Genomic DNA, 20,335 nt, shown 5'->3' with positions numbered 1-20,335 from the left:
TGACTCCCCAAAGCCTTTCCACCACCTACAAGGCACAAGTCAGGAGTGTGATGGAATACTCTCCACTTGCTTGGATGAGAGCAGCTCCAACACTCAAGAAGCTCGACACCATCCAGGACAAAGCAGCCCGCTTGATTGGCACCCCATCCACCACCCTAATCATTCACTCCCTTCACCACCGGCGCACCGTGGCTACAGTGTGTACCATCCACAGGCTGCACTGCAGCAACTCGCCAAGGCTTCTTCGACAGCAACTCCCAAACCCACGACCTCTACCACCTAGAAGGACAAGAGCAGCAGGCACATGGGAATAACACCACCTGCACGTTCCCCTCCAAGTCACACACCATCCCGACTTGGAAATATATTGCCTTTCCTTCATTGTCGCTGGGTCAAAATCCTGGAACTCCCTTCCTAACAGCACTGTGGGAGAACAGTCACCACACGGACTGCAGCGGTTCGAGAAGGCGGCTCACCACCACCTTCTCGAGGGCAATTAGGGATGGGCAATAAATGCTGGCCTCGCCAGCGATGCCCACATCCCGTGAACGAATTTAAAAAAAACAGCCAAGGCAGTGATCAGTGTGCTACCAGTGCCATTACTCCTTAGAGAGTGATCCCTGCAGGGAAGTGCACTTGGGCAGGCATGAGGATCAGGTTATGCCCTCCTAGTCAAACAGCCATCTATGTTTACTCATGATCGACGACCTCTTGGACAAGGCACCAGAAGGTGCTCAGCAAAAGCAGAGGAAAAGAAAATTCGTAGAGCAAAAAAAATATTTGAGACCACTGTAACTACTCGCAGCAAGCTGCGAGTTCCCTTTAAGAGGCTTCAATGAAGATCACACACCACGTAATTGAAGATAAATCTGCTATGGCAAAGCTTGAGGTGTTTAAGCAGGCTGTACAGCTTCCGACAGTTCAACGTGCACCAGGGACAGTGCAAGTCATCTCTGGCTTCAGTTTGCTGGCGTGTATTGTTGTTATAAAGAAACTGCAAAAATAAATGCAAACAGTTAAAAGAATTTGAAGAACATCTTTTGCTTTAAACCTAATTTATCTCACATCGCAACTGACAACATGCCATCAGCTGGGTGTCTGCAAGTCACTAACAAGGAAAATCTAAAGCTTAAATATATAACTAACAAAATGGTAATTTGTTCAACCTACCTGGAAGTTGTATAATTAGTGACAAACTAATTAACTCCCATTTTCCTCCACTATAAATAATACATTTCCCATTACAGACAGTAGAAACCTCAAATGGAATGGCTGCATTTAGACAAGTCTGATTAACTAAGTCTGGGTAGAGTAAATCACTGAACTATGAAGAATAACTGAGGACTATATATGAACTGAAACAGCCATTCTGTAACTAACGTACTCTGCCAGATCAGAGCCTGTGTCACGTGAAGAGGCCACTGAAGTATTGTCAGCGGCCCACTGGCAGAGTGGGGAGCGATCAGTTTTAAGTACAGCTGGGAGTACGCTGTTCAGGGTGGGTGATCCCTCCACATAAAGTAGCCATTCCATGTTTGATCTGTGGGTGCTTAATGAAGGTGGGGATGAAAGGTGGGTAGAGAATAAGGCTATTTTTTTTTAAAAAAAGATTGTTTAGTTGTCTTTGACAGATCAAAGTACCCAGGTAAATACTTCTAAAAAAAAAATCCTCACGACAATTTTAAAACAGGGAAATGTTAAAAAAAAAGCACTGAACTGACCAATGACTGAAGACGCACTAATAAAACCAAGAGTTTTAGAATTAGACAGTTTGGAGATTACTACAAAGATACCATAATTATTTAAAACTGCTTTGAGCCCTAATCTAATACAGGTTTGGGTCTTAACAAGCTTAGTATGAAGGCAGAGAGCTGGTTGTTAAGGGCAGGTCACCTCCAAGAGGTTTCATTGTATTGAGGGTGAATATTTGTAAATGAACTTAGTTCCTTGCATGAATTAATTTTGCTGGCGGAAGTTTAAAAATGCTGTACGACAAACCCACGGTGGGTTTGCCCTCCAATCCATAACTCCTAGTTGAAAACAAATTCTTCCTCCTCTTGCCCGCAATACAAAAACAAGTCCAACATCTAAAGCTCCTACAAGAGCATTGAAGCAATATTAGATTTAATAAGGTGTTTCATTCACTACCATTGTACATCTGCATAATCTGCAACACCATTCACAAATTTTAAAACCTTAAGATATATGGACATACTTTTTTTTTAAAAAAACTGTACCTGATAAAATATCCTTAATTTCTGCCGTGGTTCCATTGAAACTTGCTCCTTTTTAGTTTGGAGTTCAGTTGTCAGAGAATCTTTTACAGCTGTGTGTTTAAAGAAACATAAATAAAGTGCTCATCTGGAATTTCTCATTCACACTCCCATGATTCACACTTGCTCTCACTGGCGATTGACTGGGTTAACCTGCTGCAAACAGTAATTATCAGGTCTAGATTTTATTTAAAAATTCCATTCTCAGTTGGGTTTCTTCAATAGGGAAAGTTATGTAACCAGGTCTTTATTAAGACCTTGCTAGTAAAGTACTATGAAAGTTTACTCAGGCCTCTGTCTATTTGGGCAATGGCACTCAGTCCTGGTTTTGAGTCCACCCCTAAAAAAAAACCAAGACATTTTTTGGTATAAATTGGTTATCTCCTTCATATAGCCCATGAGGATAGGAAATGAAAATGTAATTAGTGCAACCAGGGATGCTCAAGGTTGGGGCTACGGCAGATTGTAGAGGCAGCTTCACACCCATCTCAGCTATACCTGCCCCAGGAATACTTATTAGATCTTGAAACTGGCTGTAAAAAGTGGGAAGGGGATTGGGTAGAAATCAATTCTCTCTTGCCCCCCACCCCACCTCCAAAATCAGTGACGACTAATGCAACAAAAGCCTTTACCAAAACTCCGCAAAGTAAGGTGCCACATCAAAGGCTCATGGTGTGGTGTAGGGGGTAACATTTTAGCATGGATAAAGGATTGGTTAGCTAACAGGAAACAGAGTAGGCATAAATGGGTAATTTTCAGGTTGGCAAGGTGTAACGAGTGGAGTGCCACAGGATCAGTGCTTGGGCCTCAACTATTTACAATCTATATCAATGACTTGGATGAAGGGACCGAATGTATGGTTGCTAAATTTGCTGATGACACAAAAGGTAGGTAGGAAAGTAAGTTGTGAAGAGGACATAAGGAGTCTGCAAAGGGATATAGATAGGTTAAGTGAGTGGGCAAAAATTTGGCAGATGGAGTATAATGTGGTAAATGTGAACTTGTCCACTTTGGCAGGAGGAATAGAAAAGCAGTATATTATTTAAATGGAGAGAGATTGCAGAACTGAGGTACACAGCGATCTGGGTGTCCTAGTACATGAATCATAAAAAGTTAGTATGCAGGTACAGCAAGTGATTAGGAAGGCAATGGAACATTGTCATTTATTGCAAGGGGAATGGAATATAAAAGTAAAGAGATATTTTGCTACAGTTGTACAGGGCATTGGTGAGACCACATCTAGAATACAGTTTGCAGTTTTGGTCTCCTTATTTAAGAAAGGGACATAATCGCTTTGGAGGCGGTTCAGAGAAGGTTCACTCGACTGATTCCTGGGACGAGGGGGTTATCTTATGAGGAAAGGTTGGACAAGTTGGGCCTGTATACACTGGAGTTTAGAAGAATGAGAGGTGATCTTATTGAAACATAAGATCCTGAGGGGACTAGAAGGGGTAGATGCTGAGAGGATGTTTCCCCTTGTGGGAGAGACTAGATCTAGAGGCCACAGTTTAAAAAAAGGGGTCTCCCATTTAAGATGGAGATGAGGAGAATTTTTTTCTCTGAGGGTCATGTGTCTGTGTAACTCCCTTCTCCAGGGAGCGGTGGAGGCAGGGTCATTGAATATTTTTTAAGGCTGAGTTAGATAGCTTCCTGATTAACAAGGGAGTCAAAGGTTACAGTGGGTAGACGGGAAAGTAGGGTTGAGGTCACAATCAGATCAAATGGCAGAGCAGGCTCGAGGTGCCGAATGGCATACTCCTGCTCTTAATTCATATGTTGGTACGTATGTTCATAAAGCAGACAAACTATCCATGAAGAAGTCTATAAAATTAGAATTTTTCAGCCATCCTTGCTCATGAGAGATAACTAACCAATAACTAATGAAAATTTTTCATTGAGAGTTAAAAACCACATTGATAAATTCATGCATTGTTCAGGCCTTACCATTCAATTAGGACAAAATATTACAGTACAGAAATAGGCCATTTCACCCATCAAATTCTGTGCTAGTGTTTTTCATCAGCTACCTAGTCTAATCGCACTCTCACTCTCCTGCACACACCCGCCACCACCAACCCCCCCACAATATTCACTAATATTCCTTATTTCAAGCAGCTATATTGCTCCTTTTTTTAAAAAAAAAGTTTATGAACTCTGCTTCAACATCAGACAGCTGCTCAGATTTCCACAATCTAACCACAGTCATTCTGATGAGAAAGGTTCCCAGATTTTTAAACAGCAAAACCTGACTGGCAGATGTCCCCCAACCTTTGAATAACTTCTCACTCACTCAAAGTCCAACGCACCTATTGGACCTGAGCCACTGATTTAAAATCCACACAAATTAGTAAGAAGTTTAAAAACCATATACATTCATTTTGGTCTAACAAAGGTTTTAAACCTTCCCTGGAACATTGCAAGCTCCAAATAATGGCATAGTGCTCGCACAGAAGATGGTTTAACCACAATCAACAAATCCATAATCCAAGGGAAGCTGGCTGTTTGCTCGAATTCAGTCCGCGTGGTTCAATTAACACCGAAGGAAGGCAACTATAGCTAAGTATTAACCAATACAACATTAGTGTGTATTTAGATTGTTCTTTCTGGAGCCTTGTATACTTTGCCAAGCAAAATAGTAGAAGATACAGCAGGCGATGTAAGGCAAGGGGTGCCCTCTATGTACACCCATTCTTCAGTCAGTGGGACTAGTCTGTACAGTCTAGAGTCTGAATAAATTCACAATGCAGCACATCCACTCCACAAACTTACTCATAATGCAAATACTTACCAGTTTCAAGAAAATCAGAACTACATTTAATAAAAACCACACACTGTTGGCATGTGGGGTACATCAATGGCAATTATCAAATTTGCATTTCAAATGGGAGTATAATTAGTGCAGCAACAGACACGAGTCTTGCCAAACTGAGGACAGACTTGCATATGTACACTAAACTGAATGTTACATGTGTTCAATTTGACGATTAAAAACAGTGCGATTTCAAAAGCAATAACAGGCATCAAGTATTTATTCTTAAAAAATTAATTCCCATCCATATGCTTGAACTCCTAAACCAAATAAACACCACTGTAATAAGCAAAGGATCCATCAATATGAAACAATTATACTTCAGTGTGTGTCTCCAAGAATTTTATTGTGTCAGTTTGGCTCGGTGATAGCGGTCTCACCTCAAGACAGAAGATGGTGGGTTCAAGACCCACTCCAGGACTTCAGAACGTAATCCAGGCTGACACTTCCATTGCAGTGCTCCCTCAATTCTGCACTGAGTTGCCATCTTCCAGGTGAGACATTAAACGGAGGTACTGTCTGCCCTCTTTAGTGAACGTAAAATTATTTGAAGGAGAGGTGTTCTCCCGGTGTCCTGGCCAACATTTATCCCTCAACCAACACCACCAAAACAGATCAACTGGTCATTCATCTCTCTGCTGTTTGTGGGACCTTACTGTGCGTAAATTGGCCGTGTTTACCAAAATCACAATGCTAACTGCACTTCAAAAGTTATTCATTGGCTGTGAACCACTGAGACCTCGAGGACATGAAAGGTGCCATATAAATGCATATCCGTTCTTTCATTAAAAGGGTAGATTGCAAACTACACCTTTCTAAAAACATCCATCCCAATCCCTGCTAAATGTAAAATCACAGTTCCTATCTTAGTTAAAGTTGCACTGGAGTATAATGCATGTGACCACTATCACTTTTCTGGGTCCGCCGGGTGTCTAACATGCAGAAAAACCCATCACAACACAGAGGCAGCTTGAAAACCACTGCGCCAGGGTATCATCTTTGGGGGTGGGGGGGTGCGGGGAATGTTGTTCCACCATTCGAATGAGACCATGGCTAATCTGTACCTCAACTTCATTTATAGCTTTGACATATAAGATTGGAAATCGGACCCTTATGGACTGAACACCAGGAATGGTTCCAGCATGCTTAGTGTTTGCTGGTGGTACTTACCGAGGGTTTGTGCTGGTTTCACCGAGTTGAGCTTGGTCTCTGCGGCTGTGGTGTCTGTATTGCGAGTTGCAAGAGGTTTAGCAACTGGAGCAGTGGACCTATCCGCAGCATCTCCCGTCCATCGAAGAGTGAACTGGAGTGTGGGACCCTGAGAAAAGGTTTCAAAAGGAGGTAACCGCTGTAAAAATATAAAGCAAGACATATTAGAGCAAACATGTACTTTGACATTGATCATTGTTGCTAACTTTCAAAACAGTGACTAGCAGAGTGGCGTAGATATTAGCAGAATGGAAACTACAGGGTCGATTTTCAACTTGCTGCCCACGTGTAAAACTGGTGCTGCGGTTAAGCGGCCAATGGAAATGAAAATCAAGTGGTTTTTATAACAGGCGGTTGATCAGCAATGCCAGTTTTACATCTGGGTGGCAAGCTGAAAATCTACACCCATAACTCTGAAGTGGCTGCCTGTTGGTCACAACAAATAGCGTTTCAATGTACCTAGAATTTGGCACTGTAACATGCGGGGAGGAGGTTAAATACATACCTTCCCATCCAGAATGGTTTCCCATGTTGCTCTTTTCTTGCTGACAGGGCATTCGTCCATTTCCTGCATGGCTACTTCATACTCCCCATCAAGGAGCTGCAACCGCCTGGAAATTAACACTTGGATTCAGAATACCACAACTATCAGCACAAAACTCAGTTATGCAAGAATGACAAAGGTGAGCCGCATTCTTGAGACATAGGGTAAGATGGAAAACGACTTTCAACTAATTGGAATTTAAAATTCAAATACAGCTGGTGGTTAAAATACACTACTTTGTAACATCTAGGCCTCAGGCTCAAGCCAAACCTATTGATGCAACCCCACACCATGAGTAATTGGTTAATCTCATCCAGTAAATGCCACAAAGCAGGCTGCTTTCTTTTTTTTGGGGGGGGGGGGGGGGCGGGGGGGAGGAGAAGGGGGAGTGGAATTACTGTTGGTTGGGATGCTCCAAGTCCAAGGTACAGCAATACTCCACAGGGATATTTGGACAGCATCCAACCAGTTCCTTACCCAGTGGAGGGAGTACTTTGTGCACAGGTGGAAAACGTCTATACCCTGCAGCTATCTTTTGCTTACTTTGACTAACATGGAAGGGGGTGGGAGAATAGATGTGACAATTTTAAATGAGTTTGCTTTGCACTACACAGGGATATACACTCCCTTTATACATATATAGGTTTGTTACTGCTGTTGGGGAGGGTTTAAACCAGCTTGGCAGGGGGATGGGAACCTGAGTGTAGATTGAGATGGGACAGAATCAGAACTGAAGATGGAGGGCAGAAAATTAGTAAGTGACTTAGAAAGGCAGAGGAAACAAAGGTTAGAAAATAAAGAGCAAGGCGGTTTGGCAGTGCTTAAGGATACACGTCTCATTGCAAGGAGTATAGTGAATAAGGCAGATGAGCTGAGGGCACAAATAGACACGTGGCAGTACGGTAACTTAGCTATTACAGAAACATGGCTTAAAGAGGGGGAGGACTGGCAGCTCAACATTTTTGGTTACAGGGTTTTCATACAAGATAGAGAAGGGGATAAAAAGGAGAGGTGGCAAATTTGGTTAAAGAAACAATTACAGATGTGAGGAGGGGTAATATGTTAGAAGGATCATCAAATGAGGCCATATGGGTTGAGCTAAGGAACAAAAAAGGGGCAATCACACTACTAGGAGTGTACTATAGATCCCCAAACAGTCAGAGGGAGACAGAAGAACAAATATGTAGGCAAATTTTTGAGGCGTACAAAAATAGTAGGGGATTTCAACTACCCTAATATGAACTAGGACACCGTGTGAAAAGTACAGAGGATGCAAAATTATTAAATTGCATTCGGGAAAACTTTTTTTTAGCCAGAACGTAGCAAGCCCAACAAGAGGGGTTAGTCTGGATTTAGTTTTAGGAAATGAGGCTGGGCAGGTGGAAGGAGCATCAGTGGGAGAGCATTTTGGTGGTAGCAATCATAATTCAGTTAGTTTTAACATAGTTATGGAAAAGGACAAAGATAGAACAGGAGTAAAAGTTCTCAATTGGGGAAAGGCCAATTTTACTAAGCTAAAAATGATTTAGCAAAAGTGGACTGGAAACAGCTACATGAAAGTAAATCAATGTCAGAGTAGTGGGAAGCATTCAAGGGGACGATTCAAAGGGTGCAGAGTAAACATGTTCCCACAAAGAAAAAGGCTGGGGCTGCCAAATCTAGAGCCCCTGGATGTCAAGGAGCATACAGGGTAAGATAAGGCAGAAAAAGGAAAGCTTCAGTCAGACACCAAGAACTCAATACTACTAGAAAGCCTAGGAGTATACAAAGTGCAGGGGTGAAATTAAAAAGGAAATTAGGAAAGCAAAGAGAAGGCATGAAATAATATTGGCAAGTAAAATCAAGGAAAACCCAAAGATGTTTTATAAAGAGCAAGAGGATAACTAAGGAAAGAGTTGGGCTTATTAGAGACCAAAAAGGTAACCTATGTGTGGAGGCAGAAGATGTGGGTATGGTTCTTAATGAATACTTTGCATCTGTCTTCACAAGAGAGGGACGATGCAGACATTGTAGTTAAGGAGGAGTATGAAATATTAGATGGGATAAACCATAGTGAGAGAGGAAGTATTAAGGGGATTAGCATCTTTGAAAGTAGTTAAATCACCATGGCCAGATGAAATGTATCCCAGGCTGTTGAGGCCAGGGAGGAAATAGCGAAGGCTTTAACAATCATTTTCCAAACTTCAATGGATGATAGGCGCAGTGCCGGAGGACTGCTAATGTTGTACCATTGTTTAAAAAGGGAGCAAAGAATAGACTGAGTAATTTCAGGCCAGTCAGCCTAACCTCGGTGGTGGGCAAATTATTGGAATCAATTCTGAGGGACAAGATAAACTGGCACTTAGAAAGGCACGGACTAATCAAGGACAGTCAGCACAGATTTGTTGAGGGGAGGTCGTGTCTGACTAATTTGATTGAGTTTTTCGAGGAGGTGACAAGGAGGATCGACGAGGGCAGTGCAATTGATGTAGTCTACATGGATTTTAGCAAGGCTTTTGACAAGGTCCCAATTGACAGATTGGTCAAAAAAAGTGAAGGCCCATGGGATCCGAGGGAATGTGGCAAATTGGATCCAATATTGGCTCAGTGGCAGGAAGCAAAGGGTAATGGTCGATGGGTGTTTTTACGACAGGAAGGCGGTTTCCAGTGGGGTGCCGCAGGGCTCGGTACTAGGTCCTTTGCTTTTTGTGGTATACATTAACGTTCTGGACTTAAACGTAGGGGGCATGACTAAGAAATTTGCAGATGACACAAAGATAGGCCGTGTGTATGATAGTGAGGAGGAAAGCTGTAAACTGCAGGAAGATATCAATGGACTGGTCAGATGGGCAGAAAAGTGGCAAATGGAGTTCAATCCGGAGAAGTATGAGGTAATGCATTTGGGGAGAGCAAACAAGGCAAGGGAATACACAATAAATGGGAGGATACTGAGAGGTGTAGAGGAAGAGAGGGACCTTGGAGTGCATGTCCACAGATCCCTGAAGGTAGCAGGACAGGGAGATAAGGTGGTTAAGAAGGCATATGGAACGCTTTCCTTTATTAGCCGACGCATAGAATATAAAAGCAGGGATGTTCTGCTGGAACTGTATAAAACACTGATTAGGCCACAGCTCGAATACTGCGCACAGTTCTGGTCACCACATTACATGAAGGATATAATTGCACTAGAAAGGGTGCAGAGGAGATTTATGAGGATGTTGTCAGAACTGGAGAATTTTAGCTATGATGACAGATTAGATAAGCTGGGGTTGTTTTCCTTGGAACAGAGGAGGCTGAGGGGTGATTTGATTGAGGTGTACAAAATTATGAGGGGCCTAAATAGAGTGGATAGGAAGGACCTGTTTCCCTTAGCAGAGGGGTCAATAACCAGGGGGCATAGATTTAAAGTGATTGGTAGAAGGATTAGAGCAGAAATGAGGAAAACATTTTTCACCCAGAGGGTGGTGGGGGTCTGGAACTCACTGCCTGAGAGGGTGGTAGAGGCAGAAACCCTCAACTCATTTAAAAAATACCTGGATGTGCACCTGAAGAGCCGTGACCCGCAGGGCTACGGACCAAATGTGGGAAAGTGGGATTAGGCTGGGTGGCTCGTTTCTCAGCCGGCGCAGAAACGATGGGCCAAATGGCCTCCTTCTGTGTCATAAATTTTCTATGATTCTACACTTATTTTTAAATAGTTCAGCAACTCAAAAAAACTCAGCAAAAAAGCGTTGATACAACCTCTTGAAAAATCAATCATTCATAAAGGCAGTCAAAGGACAGACTTGCAATGGAGAGCTACCTTTTCTCCAATTGAGAATTTCAAGTTTGAACAGAACTTCAAAAGACATGAAAACCTAGAACTTAATGTGTTTTCATTAGAACAGCTTACTATTGAATCATGCACTTCTAAATGCAATTACTATAAATGCACATTATTTCTATCAAACAAACATTACAGAAACCAAATACAACTTCCTCCTCCCTCGTGTTTGCCTGAGCCATGTGCTTTCACTAAGCCATCGTTTTGCAAACTTTGTGGGGCAACAAAAATTGACACTCCCAGGAAGCCGCACCCCACCATTAGCAATCTGCAGCTGAACATCTGCTAATCCAAGAGCAAGTGCCCCTCTGATAACTACTCTGACAGGACATCAGAGACAAGGAACACATCATTTGCAGAACTGGAAGCAAATCTGCCCCCTACTGCACTCCTGGATACTTAACTACAGGCTGATGCAGGTCATTGCTTCAACATGCAAGCACAGCAGAGGCCTACACAGTGCTCACTCAGGACTGACACGCATTCCCAGCAGGGGTTGCTGGATATCAGAAGCAGATACCCCGGCCGAATTTTCCCTCCCTGGCTCAGGGTTCAACCACCACTCCTGTGGAGATTGGCAAATATCCACACGGTTTTGTATTTCTGGACAAATTTCATTTAAAAAACTAACCTTTCTGCAGGTGGAAATTAACTAGCTTAAGTGGAACTTCATTAACGGAACACTCCAGAATAACTCCCCCAGCATTTGAAAAATGCTTATGAGTTGACTGGGCACCATTCAGGGCCACTGCTCACCACTTTGCTAAGTGGAGGTGCTGAAGATCATTTTCCCCTAGCCTAGCTTCAGTGAATATCAACTCCCTAGACTGGTGGCTACAGCCTACATTATATATGTGAGCCTGTGATTCTGATATTGACTCAAACAAAATGCCACCCTAGATCCTTATTTGAGCATCCCATTAAGTATGCAAGCACGTAATATATTTCCTAATAAATCCTTTTCAAACCTGAATATTAACTGTTGCACTTTCTAGCCCAAGAACATAAGAAACAGGAGGAGTAGGCCATACGGCCCCTGGAGCCTGCTCCACCATTCACTAAGATCATGGCTGATCTTCAACCTCAATTTCACTTTCCTGCCCAATCCCCTTATCCCTTGATTCCCCTAGAGTCCACAAATCTATTGCTCTCAGCCTTGAATATACTCAACGACTCAGCATCCACTGCCCTCTGGGGTAGAGAATTCCAACCCTCAGTGAAGAAATCTCATCTCAGTCCTAAATGGCCAACCCCTTATCCTGAGACTATGCCCCCTAGTTCTAGACTCTCCACTTTGAAACAGAAACGGTCCTTTATTGATGTGTAATAAAAGACAAAAGATCTATGCACAAATACACCTTTCCACAAGTACACCACACTGATAACTTGGTCATGTTCTTACCTATTCTTATCAAAGACGGTCATCTGCGCTACAAAGGTTTTCTCCCCATCATCCTTGTGCGATGAATTTCGCTTTCGCCTACTAGGAAGCTCATCTGTTACTTCTAAAAGGAAAACAGTACTGGTGTCAGAAGTGGTGATTTGAGTTTAACATTCTGCCATAAGATCACAAATGATTCACTAGTTTCTAAACTAGTAAACTTTCCAGCAACAGTTTGGTGTTACCATGTTCAGCAGTGTAGAACCTGAAACTGGATTAAACCACGAAGCTGGCTCCAAATTTAAACTCAAAATATATTTAACATCCTGTTTTCCCAGGAGTTACTTTTTGTTATTAACAGTTCTTTGTACCACATTTGCAACTCAACAGGAACCAATACTATACTAGTTCTTAAGAGTTTAAAAACTACTGACCCACAGTAAAAAGAAAGCCAGTCAGAAATGCAACACTTAATAGACAACCACCAACTAGGAGTCTAGGCTACTTAATAAATCTGCAGGGCCAAGAAAAAGTAACATTTATGCAGTAGACTACATTATCTACATTACACCAATGACTACACTAAAAGGTGCTTCATTGGCTGTAAAGCTCTTTGGGACATCCTGATGTGAAAGAAATGCAATTTCTTTCATGGAATAAGTACAGAAACTTCCTGACTGCAATAGAAATTAGAACACTAGGTCAACAACACATCTGAGGGACAGCATATTTACTGAAATTTCACTCAACTGAATAGCTGGGGTTTTGGGACTCCAAAGCCCAATGGAATAGCACTGGCCTCACCTAGACAGCAACTTTCTGACCTTAGTAGTTTGGTCACGGGAGGAAATCAGAAACATCCGTTATAAGGAGGAGAAATCAGGGGATGTCTTTCTCATACACTTCCTATCCACCAATTATTGGTAGTACCGAAAACCCAAAGGTAGGTTTGCAACCACCTGAATGGTACAGCACACATGCAAAGAAAAAAGATGCCTTAGTAGAAAAAAGCTGCTATAACATTAACATCCAGCAGCTGCAAAATGTGGTGGCCCTAAAATATGCACTCTGCCTTGGTAATGCAACAATTCTTGAAACAGCATCACTTTACATAAGGAAGCACAGGATCTAGTAAAAGCTAGATGCGTTGAGCTCTTTCCACTTGCATCTTGAGCACCAACCCAATGCTGAAAATGCAGTACAAAACCAATGGACAACAGTGCTAAAATGTGTAATGGCAACAAGACTGCCGCAAACAATCGAGCCAGATACAATCCAGATTAAAAATCTTATTCAAAAGCCAGTCAACTGTGCTCTGGATCCTGAAGTGCACAGCTCTTTTCCAACTTCATGTTGCAAGTTTACAAATTTAAGTCTAGCTTCTTCTTTTGTCAATGCTGAACACACGACAACGCAAAATCGTCGAGCAGAAGTTGATAGCCAAGTTCCGCACCCATGAGGACGGCCTCAACCGGGATCTTGGGTTCATGTCACGCTACATGTAACCCCACCAGCAAAAAGGGGAAAAAAATTATGTTTTTTAATATTCCCTCTCTCTCTGCCATTTTGGGTTTCTTTCTGCCTGTCTGTGTAATAGACACAATGTATATCCAGTGTACTGGGACGTGCTGTTCTCCGTGACTGGCCTGTTTGAATAACAACGACACCTTTTGATTGGTGTGATGCTGTCCCAGCCTAGTATAAGATATGCGATTTGAGAACCTTTTCACTCATTCATCTGACGAAGGGGATAATCTCCGAAAGCTTGTGATTTTAAAATAAATTTGTTGGACTATAACCTGGTGTTGTAAGATTCCTTACATTTGTCCACCCTAGTCCATCACCGGCATCTCCACATCATGAACATTATAGTGGCAGCTAATAAAAAAATATAGGAATAGGTTTCCAGTCCTTTCCCATTAACAAATGTGATGTGGGCAGTTGCTTTTCATAGACTAAAATACAGTCTGGAAACTGAATCTAGAACCAATAAATGAATATTCATACTTCCTAATGCATTCCAAAAAACGACACCCAAGTTTTGTGAAATATCCATCTGAATGGCGAATGATTCTAAGGGTTGGATTTAATTTAGCTCAAGAAGCCACACAGCAAACTTGTTACAGAAGAGCTTTCCAAATTCTGCTTCCAGGAATAAATATCTGACTGTTTCCCCAGATGGTGCGACATAGACAAGAGCGACATTTGAGGGTTGAATAGTAAAACCTACAGAAAGAAAACCTACCTTACCAGTGCAGTTAGTGATCTATTAACGCAGAAAAATGCAAAGTAATACATTTCGGTAGGAAGAACAATGAGGGGCAATATAAACTAGAGGACACAATTCTAAAAGGGGGACAGTAACAGTGAGATCTGGGGATATATGTGCACAAATCATTGAAGGCGGCAGGGCAGACAAAGCGGTTAAAAAAGCATACAGGATCCTGAGCTTTATAAATAGAAGCATAGAGTACAAAAGTATGGAAGTCATGATGAACCTTTATAAAACACTCAGCCACAACTGCAGTATTGTGTCCAGGAAAGATCTGAAGGCCTTAGAAGGTGCAGAAGAGATTTATTAGAACGATTCCAGGGATGAGGGACTTTAGATACGTGGATAGATTGGAGAAGCTGGGGTTGTTCTCCTTGGAACAGAGATGGTTGCGAGGAGATTTGATAGAGGTATTCAAAATCATGAAGGGTCTAGTCAGAGTAGATAGAGAGAAACTTCCCATTGGCAGAAGGGTCAAGAACCAGAAGATATAGATTTAAGGTGATTGGCAAAAGAACCAAAGGTGACATGAGGAACAACTCTTTTACACAGCGAGTGGCTAAGATCTGGAATGCACTGCCCGGGTGGGGGGTGGTGGAGGCAGATTCAATCATGGCCTTCAAAAGGGAACTGGATGAGTACTTGAAAGGAAAAAATGTGCAGGACTACGGGGACAGGACAGGGGAGTAGGACTAGCTGGATTGCCTTTGCATACAGCCAACGCAGACTCTATGTTGTAACATTTTTATGATTCTATTCACATGCACTGCAGTAACAGATGTTCAACCCCAAAGTAACCCAGTTTTTAAACATTCCTTTTAACTAGAACCTCTCATTTACTGCATTTTTGTGCCTCAATATGTGAATATGTCAATGTAGTAATGGCATGTTTAGTGTTTTAGGAAGCTTTCATGGTTTTAACCCATCAAAGCCCAGAAGCAGCTCATCCAACTTGCAATGTGCCAGTCAGTTCTCAGGAAGGTCATTGTCTCAGCTACAGGCAGCACACCTGGGAGATCAATTCCCTAAGGAAGGGAGGGAATATTTAGAGGGGGAAAATAATCAAAGTGTAACCAAAAAAACTGGCCGGCCTGTTTGATCACAGCAATTGATTCACTGCTGAGTCCACAATGTGAATTACAAGGACAGAATCTATAAACATAAGCACACGAAGTTCTTATAGCTGGCTGCAAAGGGTGGCGGAAATATTGGTTTGAAGTGGCTGTGGAATTCAAGTGTCAAAAGGAAAAAGGTGCGATAGGCCAATAAACTACATTTCAATAGGGTTCTCCTCATCAGAAGGAAAAATAAATTGGTATGTGCTTAAAATGTTGAGTGCGCGCGACCTGGTTTTTTATTCCTCAATTAGGTCACTAGGTCGAGTGTGCATTAAACGTTCAAAAAAACTCTAATGTCTTTCAACAGTACTACCGAAAATGCTATTAAACTAAGACTTATAACATTTAATCGCACTGCTACTAAACTGCTTTAAATTTCTTTACTGAACTATGAATGACGAAAAAAGTTACGCATATTCCAGGCACACATTTAGGTGCAACATAGAAAATAGGAGCAGGAGTAGGCCATTCAGCTCTTCGAGCCTGCTCCACCATTCAATATGATCATGGCTGATCCTTTATCTCAATATCATATTCCTGCTCTCTTCCCATATGCCTTTAGTGTCTAGAAATCTATCCAGCTCCTTCTTAAATATAATGTGGAGATGCCGGTGATGGACTGGGGTTGACAAATGCAAGGAATCTAACACCACCAGGTTATAGTCCAACTGTTTTATTTGAAAATCACAAGCTTTCGGAGGCTTTCTCCTTAGTCAGGTGAGTGTGGGATTCCTTAAATATATTCAGTGACTTGGCCTCCACAGCTTTTGGTGGTAGAGAATTTCACAGGTTCACCAGCCTCTGAGTGAAGGAATTTCTCCTCATCTCAGTCTTAAATGTCCTACCCCGTATCCTGAGACTGTGACCCCTCGTTCTGGAACCCCCCCCCAAAGCCAGGGGAAACATCCTCCCTGCATCCAGTCTGTCTAGCCCTGTCAGAATTTTATACACATTTCAATGAGATCCCCTCTCATTCTTCTAAATTCGAGTGAATACAGGCCAAGTCGACCAAATCTCTCCTGCCATCCCAGGAATCAGTCTGGTGTACCTTCGCTGCACTCCCTCTATGGCAAGTATATCCTTAGGTAAGGAGACCAAAACTGCACACAATACTCCAGGTGTGGTCTCACCAAGGCCCCGTATAACTGCAGTAAGACATCCTTGCTTCTGTACTCAAATCCTCTTGCAATGAAGGCCAACATACCATTTGCCTTCCCAATTGCTTGCTGTACCTGCATGTTTGCCTTCAGTGACTGGTGTACAAGGACACCCAGGTCCCTTTGTACATCAACATTCCCCAATCTATCACCATTTAAATAATACTCTGCCTTTGTTTTTCCTTCCAAAGTGGATAACGTCACATTTATCCATGTTATACTGCATCCGCCATGTATTTGCCCACTCACTCAACTTGTCTAAATCGCCTTGAAGCCTCTTTGCATCCTCCTCACAACTCATGATCCCACCTAGTTTTGTGTTGTCAGCAAACTTGGAAATATTACATTTGCTTCCCTCATCCAAATCATTGATATATATTGTGAATAGCTGGGGCCCAAGCACTGATCCCTGCGGTACCCCACTAGTCACTGCCTGCCACCCGGAAAAAGAAACATTTATTCTTACTCTCTCTTTCCTGTCTGTTAACCAATTTTCAATCCATGCCAGTATATTACTCCCAATCCCATGTGCTTTAATTTTGCACACTAACCTCTTATGTGGGACTTTATCAAAGGCCTTCTGAAAATCCAAATACACCACATCCACTGGTTTCCCCTTATCTATTCCACCAGTTACATCCTCAAAAAACTCCAGTTGGTTTGTCAAACATGATTTCCCCTTCATAAATCCATGTTGATTTTGTCTAATCCCGTTGATATTTTCTAAGTGTCCTGTTATCACATCCTTTATAATAGAATCTAGCATTTTCCCTATTACTGATGTTAGGCTAACCGGTTTGTAGTTCCCAGTTTTCTCTCCCTCCTTTTTTAAATAGTGGGGTTACATTTGTCACCCAATCTGCAGGAGCTGTTCCATAATTTTGGATGACGACAACTAATGCATCCAACTATTTCCATGGCTACCTCTTTTAGTACTCTGGGATGCAGATTATCAGGTCCTGGGGATTTATCGGCTTTCAGTCCCATTAGTTTCTCCAGTACTATTTTTTTTTTACTAATACTAATTTCCTTTAATTCCTCCTTCTCACTAGTCCCTTGGTTCCCTAGCATTTCTGGGAAGTTATTTGTGTCCTCTTCTGTGAAGACAGAACCAAAGTATTTGTTTAGTTGCTCTGCCATTTCCCTGTTCCCCATTATAAATTCTCCCGTTTCTGACAGTAAGAGACCTTCATTTGTCTTCAGTAATCTTTTTATTTTTAAGATACTTGTAGAAGCTTTTACAGTCTACTTACGTGCCTTGCAAGTTTACTCTCATACTCTATTTTTCCCCTCAATCAATCTCTGTCCTTTTTTGCTGAATTCTAAACTGCTCCCAATCCTCAGGCTTGCTACTTTTTCTGGCAACTTTATATGACTCAGTCTTGGCTCAGTGGTAGCAGCCTCACCTCAGAGTCAGAAGGTCGTGTTTCCAATTTCTACTGCAGAGACTTGTATATCCTTCAACTAACATCCCCCAAAACAAATTATTCTCGCTGTTTGCAAATTGGTTGCTGTGTTTCACTACATTACAACAGTAACTGCACTTCAAAACTACTGCTGTGCTTTGGGACATCGAGGTTGTGAAAGGCACTATATAAATGAAAGTTCTTTCTTTTCTCTTCTTTCACACACAAGTAACATTGCTTCACTGCCTCAACAATCAGTGCAATAAACGGCAGCATTTTTATGGTTTAAAAGGAATATCTTGCTTTTCAAATGGTTTCTTCCACCAGTACAGCCAAGAATATTTTGAGCTTCAAAGACAGTTAAACCAAGGCACTAAATTATGCTAAAATGTAACATGACACTCAAGCTTTAATATTAAATCAGATTTGCACACATGAATAAGCAGAATGCTGTACAATTCAATTAGGCTAATTTAGCACTTACTGAAATCTCAAAATTTCAATTTAAAGACAAGTTAAAATTTGTAAACATGACCATCTAAATTTTACAACTTGACATTTTCATTATAGCTCTAAACGCAATATTAGTAAGGACTTAGGACTTCATCTCAAACTTTACATGGCTCTTTGCTAATTATTTAGTAGAGATTCAGCTAGAATGAATATCCCACCTCAGCTTCATGATAAACCATACTTACCAATATTTTCATTAATCTCCCCATTGGTCAGTCCATTCACTTCCCTCCTGCCTGGTCGGGTCACTCTGAACAGCAATGAATAGGATTTTACCATATGGCTGTTGCTAGGCTCAAACTCGTTGCTAGGGACTGCTAGGGAAGGACAGTTGCCTGGTTTGGATTGGCTGTTGTCTGGGTTCAAAGGCACCTGCTTTTTACCTGTAGGCACTTGCTTGATGGGGCAACTAACATCCTTGAAAAGAAATGCATAAGTTAGTAAACTATCTAAAAAGAAAATAAAAAGACAGATGGCAGGGGAAAAAAAGAACTGCATCAAGTCTTGTCCATTACTGTATGGAACTGCATTAAGGATTAACAATTTTAACAAGTAGTGGATTGTAGTTTTAATAAAATTGAGTGTACTGCCACTGCTATTCAAGAAAAATCAAGCAAACCCTCAACTATCTGAGGCAAAGCAGACTGTGACCAGGGACAAAACCCAAGGGAGGCTTACTGGGATTTCAGACCTGTCCCTATAGCACTGTTTTTAAATAAACCAGATCCCAATCTTCAAAAAAGCCACAATACAATCAGTACCCCATTCAGCCCCGTCCCCATACACATGGCTGCGATATACTGAGACTCTACAGTATGTCCCATTTTCATGTTGAGGATTTTTAGAAGTCGCTAAAGCTCTCCCTCCATCTCTGTATATACATGCATCTCGTATACTAACGTTTGGAGGAAACCACATTGAGGTCAGGATGTCTGCTGGTGCACCATTTATCTCTCCACACATGCAAAATGGAAAAAGACAAGTTTATAAGAACATAAGAAATAGCAGGAGTTGGCCATACAACCCCTCGAGCTTGCTCCAGAATTCAATCAGATCATGGCTGATCTTCAACCTCAGTGCCTGCCCAGTCCCCATGTCCCTCGATTCCCTGGAGTCCAAAAATCTATCCATCTCAGCCTTGAATATATTCAATGACTGAGCATCCACAGCCTTTTGGGGTAGAGAATTCCCAAGATTTACAATGCTCTGCATAAAGAAATTCCTCATCTCAGTCTTGAATGAGTTTTCAGTTTAAATGCATTTTAACACTTTACTGAATACAATTTGTTCCCTGGATAAAGCAATAAACAAACTCCAATATCAGTCATCCTGCCCTCTCCTTCCCTTTTTCCAAAACAAAAGTCAGGTTAAAGGTCACAAACCTGATCTTGGTCAGTGTAGGGGTTGAATGTGCAAGGCAAGCTAAGCTGTTGTACAATCTTTTTAAACTGTTCTGTGCAATTTAATCTCTAGCTTGCAATATCTCTCCTACCCCACCCCCCAGAACAATCATTGGAGCAAAGAGTCAATGGACCGTGACAAAAACCCAAACCACTCTCACAAAGGGGCTGCAGGGTTAGCACTCCTGTCCCGTGAGCTTGGAGCACCTGGTTTCTACTTCGCATGTTTTACCAACACTGAAGTTCAAAGTTCCATGGGACTGATTTTGAGAGGATCTTTATTGAACTTTTTTGTTGCATTTGTCACCTGTAAGTAGCATTAGTGTACCATTCAAGCAGATAATGTCAAACCTGCCACAAAGCTAAAAATCTGTCATTTACAACATACTCAAAGCTTAACTTTCAAAAAGAAATATGCAGAGCTGTTTCTAGGAGAGCAGCCCATGGCAAA

At 41.8% G+C, this 20,335-nt stretch overlaps 1 protein-coding gene across 2 annotated transcripts in view; it reads right to left on the bottom strand.

The window, feature by feature from the left end:
• Positions 1 to 20,335, bottom strand: part of suz12b (SUZ12 polycomb repressive complex 2 subunit b) — a 69,857-nt gene that overhangs the window by 9,894 nt on the left and 39,628 nt on the right. For both annotated transcript variants that reach the window (XM_068003848.1, XM_068003849.1), the window contains 6 exons: positions 18,670 to 18,901; positions 12,040 to 12,142; positions 6,797 to 6,902; positions 6,253 to 6,430; positions 2,238 to 2,326; positions 851 to 994 (listed from right to left, as the gene is read on the bottom strand). In XM_068003848.1, the coding sequence (XP_067859949.1) occupies positions 851 to 994; positions 2,238 to 2,326; positions 6,253 to 6,430; positions 6,797 to 6,902; positions 12,040 to 12,142; positions 18,670 to 18,901 (852 nt within the window). The remainder of the gene's footprint in view (positions 1 to 850; positions 995 to 2,237; positions 2,327 to 6,252; positions 6,431 to 6,796; positions 6,903 to 12,039; positions 12,143 to 18,669; positions 18,902 to 20,335) is intronic.

Source organism: Heptranchias perlo, chromosome 23 (assembly GCF_035084215.1).
Source record: "Heptranchias perlo isolate sHepPer1 chromosome 23, sHepPer1.hap1, whole genome shotgun sequence".
NCBI classification, from domain to species: Eukaryota; Metazoa; Chordata; class Chondrichthyes; order Hexanchiformes; family Hexanchidae; genus Heptranchias; species Heptranchias perlo.
The sequence above is the reverse complement of the archived record's forward strand: the minus strand, read 5'-3'. Positions and strand labels throughout refer to the sequence as shown.